The 11,063-nt window shown below is 39.0% G+C and overlaps 1 protein-coding gene and 1 pseudogene across 1 annotated transcript in view; both read right to left on the bottom strand.

Moving 5' to 3' along the window:
- BRCA2 (BRCA2 DNA repair associated) overlaps positions 1–11,063 on the bottom strand; it is an 84,553-nt gene that overhangs the window by 4,722 nt on the left and 68,768 nt on the right. The window contains exon 25 of the mRNA XM_003826866.5: positions 606–850. Within this exon, the coding sequence (XP_003826914.4) occupies positions 606–850 (245 nt within the window). The remainder of the gene's footprint in view (positions 1–605; positions 851–11,063) is intronic.
- Positions 9,445–10,895, bottom strand: LOC106635425 (interferon-induced protein with tetratricopeptide repeats 1-like; annotated as a pseudogene).

Here is an 11,063-nt window from a genome sequence, read left to right as displayed (position 1 = left end):
TCACTGATAAAATAGAAAAACAGTTCCCTACCTCATAAGGTTGTGGGAGAATTAAATGAGAAGCTTAGAACAAGGTCTGACACATAGTAAACACTCAATAAACACCAGCTAATATTATATAATGTATATATAGATTTAAGCAGAAAATGCATACATGATCTAGGGAAAATAATATCAGTGTCTCTTATCTGGGATTAAATCAAGTCAAAGAAATATAATCTGTATAAAACACTAGATATGGAGTTTAAATGTAAACCTGTAGTCTCTATATTATTAACTAATCACACTGCTGACTGCTGCAAACCACAGATAACTCATATTATTCTTGTAACCAATTTCCAGTTTGCTTACAAAGTCTGCATTTCTGAACATCCTTCTCACAATTTCTCCTAACTCATTTCCCTTCAAGTCATTCTTCTCTTTCTAGTTGCTGTCATTTCCCCATTCCCCCATCTCCTGAGGTTCATGGGCAATTAATATATGACTAAACTTTACCTCACATACTACCTCAACTATCCAATTTGTATAAAAGCTATTTCCTTGATACTGGACTGTCAAAATAGAAAAATACCAAAATGTGTGGTGATGCTGAAAAGTAACCTTACCTCAACAGTATTTTTCATTTTGTTGAATGTCTCTTGAAAGTGGCCCTCTTTTGGACTAGCAGAAAACACAGAAAAATCTCCAGCAAATAAAGTAAGAAGGCCTGATTTGGATTCTGGTCGCCACTGGAGGTTGCTTGCAGCAATTAACATATGAGGCTTAATAATGTCCTCATTAAGGTCTATCCAAAACTTTATTGCCAGTAAATTGTAACATTCGTCTGACAAATAGACGAAAGGGGCAAGTCCTAGAATGGAAAAAAAAAAAAAAGAATGTTATTATAGATGTGTTAGATGAATTTTAAGATGCAAGAAAGGAAACTCTAATATGCCTATTTATTTTGGTATATGCTAATAATAAAAGCAAATCAAAATAGCTGAATTTGGCGAAAGCTCAGGTTTTCCAAAATGACCTGTTGCTTACAGTGCTAAAATTTCAATACCAATATGACAACACATTCTTTTACTGAGGTCATGTGGAAGTAGGTATACGCACACATTGCTAATAGGAGTACAGATTTGTGCAAGATTTCTGGAGATAAATTTGGCAATACCTAGCAAAGACACATATGCATTTACCTTTGCACCCAGTAATCCCATTTCTTGTACTCCTCTCGGAAGCTAGACCTCTAATAATAGTAAAATACACATGAACATAAAGTTCATGAAAACACCTATGAACAAGGTTACTCACTGAAACATTATAATTATAAAATATTGGAAGCAACTTTTATTAGCTCATATACAGGATAGAGTTGGATAAACTGTGGTACATCCAAACAATGGTGTACCACGTAGCTGTAAAAAAAGAGTGAGGACGATTTCTATGAACTGATCTCCAGGACACAGTGTTGAGTTAAAAAAGAAAAGCATAAAAGAAAGGCTAGAGTATGTTCCCCTTCTTATAAGGAAGAAGGGAATATAAGAAAATACACATGTATCTGTTCATTTGAGCAAAAGAAATCAGGAAGGATAAACTCAGAAACTAAAGGAACAGGGTGTGAGTGGGGGAAAAAGGAGGATTAGGATTGGGACTGCAAGGATAAGGAGGAAGTGACATGAAGTATATCTTTTTGTACAGGTCTGACTCCCTAGAACCACAGTGATACTTCACATACCCAACAAACCAACCAACAAACAAATCCAACTAGACATGAGGGAATCCAAAATGGAAGACAAACATTTCCCACCTCTGTCTGCTGAGAGGGCCTGGCAGTACTGATGCCTCCACAGTAAAGTAATGAGCCTATCTAGCAACCAGATCTTGGATCTAAACACCATTTTCTACTAAAAAAAAGGAGCCAAGAGAAATGGCTGATTCCAAGACTAGGGCAGGGAACATACAAGATGAACTTGGAACATCTTGTGATGTCAAAAAATAAGGAAGTGTCCAAAAAGTGAAGAAAGCTGGTTGAAAGAACACACGAGTCCATATGAGAAAGCCCCTAATGGTCAAAGCTAAAAAAAAAAAGTTAAACAATAAAATAATGAAGGTACCAAATTTTAACCTGCAGAATAAAATAAATGTTCTTGAGTCCATACTGATATAAATAACCAAATAAATACATTGGTGGAAAGGGCACAGCTTTTCCTTATAGAATTCCAATTAACGTAGAAGGAAAGAAAGGGGGAAAAATCATAATTAGGCAAATACCACAGTAATCATTGTTGCAAACAAAATCAACTGATGAATGCTAGTTTGATGTGAAATAGGATTCAGTCTCAAAGAATCTCCCTCAAGATATTTATTAACTACAAAGAAAAAGGAAGTTATTGTACAGAGGAGAAACCCAGCAGATATCACCTTAATCAAGTGATTAAGATCAGTATCATTAACCCCTTGATATGATGTACTGAGAAAGACACATCATCACTTCAGTGGTAGTCTTGCCAGAAATGCATAACTTCATCCTAGTCATGAGAAAACATCAGACGAACTCAAATTGAGGGGAATGCTACAAAATAATTGATCAGTCTATTCAAAAACATAATGATCATTATCAGTCTATTCAAAAGCATAATGATCATGAAAAAGAAGACAGGAAGTATTAAAGACTGGTAGAAAATACAGGGGAAAAAATGACTAAATGCAATTTGGGATCCCAGAACAAAAAAGGGGAAACAGGGTAAAATAACTTAAACTCAAACAATTTTTCAAATACATCTACAGTATGGGTAATAATTATACCACTATTAACTTTCTGATTCTAATTGTACTATGGTTATGCAAGATGTTAACATTAGGGGAAGCTAGGTGAGGAATATTTGGAAATTCCACGATTTTTGCAACTTGTTTAAAAGTCTGAAATTAGTTCAAAATAAAGAGTTATAATTTTTTTTTTTTTTTTTTTTTTGAGACGCAGTCTCACTCTGTGGCCTAGGCTAGGGTGCAGTGGGCAATCTTGGGTCACCGCAGCCCCCGCCTCCCGGGTTCAAGCCATGTTGGCCAGGCTGGTCTCGAACTCCTGGCCTCAAGTGATCTGCCTGCTTTGGCCTCCCAAAGTGCTGGGATTACAGGCATGAGCCACTGTGCCTGGCCAAGAGTTATAAAATTCTAAAGTGAAAGATGGGTAGGTGCTATCCATTCTATCCTGGGATAAACCAGGATAGAACTGAGGCTAGGAAAGCTGGAGTTGGAAGAGGCACTAAGCATTTAATTCTACTCTTTATACTTTCTTGTTTTTGTTACTCTGAGAATTATGTATCCGTTGTAAATAACAGGGAATGGAAATGTCATTCTCAGATAAGGATTTGTTTATTCTATTGCAAATGATGGTTCATCTTTTCTTTCTTTTCATTTCAAATTTATTTAATGGATCTTAATTTTAAACACTGCTTTTAAAGAAATTATAAGTTTCTCAAGCATGTTCCATTTTCTAATTTTGGAACTTGCCTCTAATTATATTCAAAACTTGATGATAGTACTGTCCTTCTCCCAAATGTCCTTTTTAAATATATCTTGTTTTCCCCAAATATAAAATACATGTTTATTGAAAAACATTTAGAATACAGAAAAATAAAAAGTAAACAGTGTAGTTTCCTCATTTCACTTTTACGTAAGTGGAGGTTTCCATGTCTGGATCAAATTCCGTCAAAAGAAATGGAAGCCTTATTTCTTTAATTATCATACAACTGATAACAACTAGAAGAATTTTTAGTGTAACACTTTTAGAATCCTACACTAGGTAAATCTTCACAAGACAAAATGAAAAGAAGAAACTTATTTTGCAGCTTTGTGGTCTGGCCTACTCTGAACTTGCATAGAATTCTTCAAAGCTTTTAATTCCTTTTAGAAAATGTCACTGAAACAATAAAGGACTTAGCAATTTATAAAACCACTGTCACCGATTCCACCTGGAGTGGATGCCATGGTGCGGGTGCAGATCCCCTTCAGGACCAAGGCATGTGATCCTCCAGCTTCTGGGGAGGGCTAGCTATTGACAACTCACCTCCGAGTTCCCTCCTGGACTTGCCCTCTGTCGAAAGGCATTGTCTTGCTTAAGGCTATGCCCCTCCCTGGAGGAGCCAGTATGCAAGGACTGGCTCTTGCCTCAGGCTAGCAAGACTCTGAAGGGCCACCCAGCTCCAGAAGTCCCTGTGGGACTAACTGAACCTTTCTTCTCCTTCTGCCCAATCCTGCTGCATTTGCTTCCTCACAAGTGCTGTTCCTAAGGGCATTTTCTAATCTCCTACATGAAATCTGTAAGTCTGTTTCCCAGGGAAACAGGCTTTCCCCAAAACAAATCTTTCCCAACCTAAGAAAGGTTCTCGTTTAATTAACTCATTATATATCACAGTGTTTCTGTAATACAGTAACAAAGCATTAGATTAAAAATACAGATGTCCCTGTTTTAAGCCCAACTCTCAAATGTTGAGTTTGCTTTTGTTTTGTCAGCATGAAGTATAAGAAAGAACCTAAGAGCTTTAGGGCCTGAAAGTATAAGTTCAAATCAATTTATAGCATTGTGACCCTGAGCAGGCTACTTAACCTCTCTGAGCTCCAGTTTCCCCATCTGTAAAGTGGGATGATAACAGCAAATGAACAGTGTGACTATGAGGACCGTATGAGATGCTGCATACCTGGAGTTTTCAACAACTGACCCCTGCTTCAACCCATTATGTCAGAAGTGGAAGTAGAAATCCAAACAGAGTCCCTGTCCTTGAAGAGATCATTGTATTACTGAGGCTAGTAGGTGGCTTATTCAGAAATGTACAGGTAGGATCATGGACCATGTGACAAGTGCTGAAACAGCCAAACCAACAAAATGCTTCAAAAGCTGGAGGAAGGAGGATCTAACCCAGACTGTAAGCATCTGACTAGGGAGGTAATACTCGAGCTGAATAATAAATAGGACAAATTCATCAAGAGGGGGAGAACAAAAGAGCATCTACGCAAAACAAAGAACATTTTTAAAGGTAGGAAGCATTAAATGTTATCATGCATCAGGAATATGAACTTGTACAGTTTGTTTTATTATTGTTTTAAAGTAGTTTTTTTTTAAATTTAGTTTTTATGTTTATAGAGACAGAATCTCACTGTTGCCCAGACTTGTCCCAAACTCCTAGCCTTGCGAGCTGCCTCAGCCTCCCAAAGTCCTGGGATTACAAGCATTAGCTACTGCGCCCAGCCTAAAATTAGAGTTTAGCTGACGTGTGTATGGTGGTGGTTTAAGGCAGGAAGTTGAATGGTTTTGGGGGTATACAAAAGAGTCTGGGTTTCATTTTCTAAGGGACAGGGGACCACTGAAGATTTTAAGCTGGGAGGCATCATGACTAGATCTGGGTGTTAGATAAAGACTTCTGGTTTAAGGTGGCTCCTTGAAACTTTCTAATAGAACTTTAACACTTAAAAACAAATTAAATTTTAAAAAGGAAACATTCACCCAAAATCTACAAACGTGGAATATCATGATATAAAATTTAAAATCTGGTGATTAAGAAACAGAAGATTATGGATAGAACTAAGCACAGGAAGGCTCAGAGTCTAATCTCCTTCCCCAACTAAACTGGTAAAATGACATTTTTGAGAATTCTGTTATTCCTAAATCTGAAGAATCTTTACCTTTTTCTTCTTCTGAACAGAAATGAGAAAAAACTGCCAGGGACCAAACAGGTGACCAGGACTGACTGACATAAGGAAAGGTTCCAGGATGTTACAGGATGCATTGTGACTAATTCCCAGTACCTGTGAATGCAGCCTTATCTGGAAACACAGTCGAGGACAACTTATGATGGGGTTATGTCACAATAAACCCGTTGTTAGTTGAAAATGCATTTAAATAGGGACACATCAATTGGAATGATGACAGATTTCTCATCTAAAACCAGAGGCCAGAGGGAAGTGGCACAATATTTTTCAAGTACTGAAAGAAAAAATTATCAACTACAAATTCTATATCCTGAAACAATTCTCAAGGAATAAAGGAGAAATAAAATATTCTGAGATGAGAGAAAACTAAAAGAATTTTCTCTAACTCAAAAATTGCCTAAAAGAAATTGTTTAAACAGAAAAGAGAAGATTAAAGGAAGACTCTCAGAGCATCAGGACTGAGGACAATAGGATGGAGGAAGAAACAATGGAAAGAGTTTGAGAAATGGACATATACGATAAGCTATCATTTCCTCATGCAGTTTATAAATTATGTTTGATGACTAAAACAAAAATAATAATACTATGATATCCAAGAAAATAGTATTTAAAAGTAGGGAAGAAAAAGGTCTGTATATGGTCACTATCCAATCCCTTTCCCTCCAAAATCAAAATGAAAGCAAAATTCTCACACTTCACTTAGAGTGGTAGAATACTGATACTAGTAGACTGCTGTAAGTCATACATGTATGTTGTAACACCTAGAGAAACAACTACAAAAATAATACAAAAATGCCTGAAAACACTAAAAATAAATCAGGATGGAATCCTAAAATATATTTAAGTAACCTTCAGGAAGGCAAGAGAAATGGAGGAATGAAAAGCAGGAGAAACAAAGAGAAAACAAATAATAAAATGACAAAGTTGAATGCTGGCTGGCATATCAGTAATTACCTTCATTGTAAGTGATGTAAATATCCAATCAATGGACAGAGATTGAAAGAGTGGATAAAAATTTATAACCCGACTATTTGTTCCTTATAGGAAACTCACTTTAAATTCGACAAAGGTAGATTAAAAACAAAAGGATCGAAACAGATATACTCTGCAAACATTAATCAATTTGACTTAATTGGTTTTCCTTCACGTGGCAATAAATGTGACTTTCAATCTCAAAAAAAAAACAAAAGAAAATGCATTTAATACATTTAACCTACTGAGCATAGAGGTTAGCCTAGCCTATCTTAAATGTGTTCAGAACACTTATATTAGCCTACAGTTGAGCAAAATCATCTAACACAAGGCCTGTTTTTTAAAAAAAAAAGTGTTGAATATCTCATGTAATTTATTGCATACTGTACTGGAAGTGAAAAAGAATAGTTGTAAGGTACTCATGTTTTGTTTTCAGACCATTATAAAGTTGAAAAATCCTAAGACATGCTGGGCATAGTGGCTCAAGCCTATAATCCCAGCACTTTGTGATGCTGAGGCAAGCAGAATGCCTGAGCTCAGGAGTTCAAGACCACCCTGGGCAACATGGTGAAACCCCAGCTCTATTAAAATACAAAAAATTAGCCGAGTGTGGTGGCACGTGCCTGTCGTCCCAGCTACTCGGGAGGCTAAGGCACAATAATTGCTTGAGCTGGGGAGGCAGAGGCTGCAGTGAGCTGAGATCGCACCACTGCACTCCAGCCTGGGCAACAGAGTGAGACCCTAACTCAAAAAAAAAAAAAAAGATGAGGTCATATGTGTAGGGTCCAGCCCTATGCGGCTTAGCGGGTGTTCTCCTCGTGTGTGGAGACAAGAGATTGTAAGAAATAAAGACACAAGACAAAGAGATAAAGAGAAAACAGCTGGACCCAGGGGACCACTACCATCAAGACGCGGGAGTCCGGTAGCAGCCCGAACGGCTGGGCTCGCTGATATTTACCGCATACAACACAAGGGGGCAGGGTAAGGAGGGTGAATCTTCTAAGTGATTGAAAAGGTGAAGCAATTCACGTGATTACAGGATAGGGGGCCCTTTCCTTTTAGGTAGCCGAAACAGACAGGGAAGGCAGCATACGTCAGCGTTTTCTTCTCTGCACTTATAAGAAAGATCAAAGACTTCAAGGCTTTCACTATTCCTTCTACCGCTATCTACTACGAACTTCAAAGAGGAACCAAGAGTACGGGAGAAGCATAAAAGTGGACAAGGAGTGTGACCACTGAAGCACAGCACCACAGGGAGGGGATTTAGGCCTCCGGATGACTGCGGGCAGGCCTGCATAATATCCAGGCTTCCACAAGAAGCTGGTGGAGCAGAGTGTTCCCTGACTCCTCCAAGGAAACGAGACTCCCTTTTGCGGTCTGCTAAGTAACGGGTGCCTTCCCAGACACTGCCGTTACCGCTTGACCAAGGAGCCCTCAAGTGGCCCTTATGCGGGCGTGACAGAAGGCTCACCTCTTGCCTTCTAGGTCACTTCTCACAATGTCCCTTCAGCACCTCACCCTATACCCGCCAGTTATTCCTAGGTTATATTAGTAATGCAGCAAAGAATAATACTAAAAGCTAATGATTAAGGTTTATAATGATTGCTAATTGTCCATGATCATCTCTATATCTAATTTGTATTATGACTATCCTTAATCTAACTATTTTCTTTATTATACTGAAATAGTGTGTGCCTTCAGTCTCTTGCCTCGGCACCTGGGTAATCCTCCACCCACACATATGGGCAGGCTCTAATATAATGGCTGCTGTCCTAATATATGGGGAAATTTAGACACAGACATGTACATTGGGAGACCACCACCTTACAATGAAGGCAAAGGTGGAGGTGAGACATCTACAAGCCAAAGAATGCCAAAAAATGCCAGCAAATCACCAGAAGCAAAGAGAGAGGCAATGAACAGATTCTCACAGCCTCAGAAGGAATTAACCCTGCCAACACTTTGATCTTGGATTTCTAGCCTCCAGAACTGTGAGAAAACAAATTTCTGTTGTTTAAGCCCCCAGTCTATGGTTCTTTGTTATAGCAAATAAATACATGGCGTTACTCACTGAACTGGGAAAAATGATCCAGAACCAGAGACATCTTCCAGGGATACATACTGTATCATGAATAGAAACTCAAATATCCAGCCCTCACGCTGCAACTAAGCAGGGGGAGAAATTAATCTTAGATAAGTAGAGAGTCAAGAATTACACTGGGTCATGGCACCGACCGTCTCACTTTATTTTAGTGTAAGTCCAGTATTTTGTTTCCTACAAATCTACCTAACATTTTTTTTCTGCTTCATACAAATGGTTTCTCTTACATGCACACACACATTGATTCATTAATTATTGAATGCAACTAATATTTTATCAGATTTGAGTAACTGTTCAATAATTACATCATTAGAGTGAATTACATAATATGTTTCTGAAAACAGCAAGCAGAAAAGATGATTATCACTTTTTCTTTATTTTGAGATGCAGTCTCGTTCTGTGGCCCAGGCTGGAGTGCAGTGGTGCGATCTCAGTTCACTGCAACCTCCGCTTCCCAGGTTCAAGCAATTCTCCTGCCTCAGCCTCCTGAGTAGCTGGGATTACAGGTGTGTGCCACCACCCCTGGCTAATTTTTGTATTTTTAGTAGAGAAGCGGTTTCGCCACTTTGGCCAGACTGGTTTTGAACTCCTGACCTCAGGTGATCCACTCACCTCAGCCTTGATTAGCACATGTTAACAAAAAATCAAATGAAATATGAAAGTGGTCAATATTTGAGTGCCTAAGGACCCTGTCCCACAGAGTTCTAAAACTCAGCAGCCAGTCTCAGGGCCCACTCACAGTACTCTAGAGCTTCATTCATGTTTCCTTTCAATTTGTACAGAAACCTAAGGAGGCTTAAGCTTTCCAGGTCTAACGCATTTCTCTGAAGTTTCCTTAAAACCAGTTTCTCCAAAGAATTGACACTTTTATCCCTTGAAAATTATGCCTTTTTCTATTTTTATTGCTTTTAAATAACAGATAATTGCACTGACATCAGATTTCTTTTGAAATTCCTGAAATCTACCATAGTGCAAATATATGTCTTGCATTATTTCTTCTACCACTGGTTTCATGCACAACACTTTTTGAAAAGTGTCTTCAGCTTTTCTGTGATTGCCTGCTTCTATATACTTTCCTGCCAGTTCTATATAGGCAACGTCAAATGTGGGCTTTTGTTCCACAGCAGATTGAAGATGAAATACAGGTGATCTTATCATTTTGTCTACCTTTTCTCTGTTCTGCCCTCTAGGCTGCTTGTTGGTAGCTTCCTTCATTTGGATCTTTTGTGTCCTGTCACAAAGCCCTATATGGTGATGCAGGAAGGCAGAAGTGGGAGTTGCCTGCAAGGAGGTTTTTAAGAGCTCAAGAGCTTCATCCACAAAGTCTTCTCTTCAGTAAGAAGAGAAGACATATCCAAAGACATATCCAAAGACAAAGGTCTGCGTGGATGTATTGGCCAGAGCTGCTTCAAAGTACTTTTCTCCTTCAGCTTCCTGTCCTTCATCCCAAAGCTTCAGGGCAAGAAGAACCTTACTATATCTATCATCTACATTTAGCCTGACAGCCTGCCTTAGGGTAGGCAAAGAAAATGACTTGTGATCCCCCGTTGCTAATTTAAAGCCATCCAGGCGACAGGCGGTGATTTCATACCCAGTGTTGAGTTCAGGGTTTTCAGCAACCACTGCCAGATCCTTTTCAAAGCAGGCCTTGGCCTGTTCATAATTCTTTCCTCCACATTTCAGCAAGGCCCGTTCTTCCTCACAGTCCATCTCTGGACATTCCATTCTATGACAGAAAGGACTTGAAAACTTCTTGCAAATGTTCTCTACCTTGTCCAGGTAAGTCTGGGTTTCTGCCAGTCTGCCCATGTGGTAATACACCCAGGCAAAGTTGCCCCAGGTTACCAGGCTTCTCAAATCTGATTGGCATCTTCTTTCTGGATTAAGTCTTCAGCTTCTTTCAAGTTCTCCAGCACTTCCTCATTCTGGCCTTTCGGGTGTTTCACATAGGCTAGTAGGTTGTGTATTGTGTATTCCCACACTGTATTTAGTCTAGAAACCCAATCTGGTCCAAGACTCTGTTTTCCAAATCAGGCATTTCATCATCTTTAATTGATACCTCCCATGTAAAGTGACATCTTAACTGCTCCAGACTATCCTTGACCTGATGATCATCAGCATTTTTACTCATGGTTGCTGTGAATTAGGCAGCAGTTCTGCAGTGGTTTAGCCGGACTCCTCTGACATCTAGGCCTCCTCACTTTTTCTTCTCCCACACACCTTGCCTTGGGGCCAAGAGCTGATCTTGTGTCAGTAGTCCCCATAACAAGCACAGGCTCCCCCATAAATATATACACCT

Source organism: Pan paniscus, chromosome 14 (genome assembly GCF_029289425.2).
Source record: "Pan paniscus chromosome 14, NHGRI_mPanPan1-v2.0_pri, whole genome shotgun sequence".
Lineage (NCBI taxonomy): Eukaryota > Metazoa > Chordata > Mammalia > Primates > Hominidae > Pan > Pan paniscus.
The sequence above is the reverse complement of the archived record's forward strand: the minus strand, read 5'-3'. Positions and strand labels throughout refer to the sequence as shown.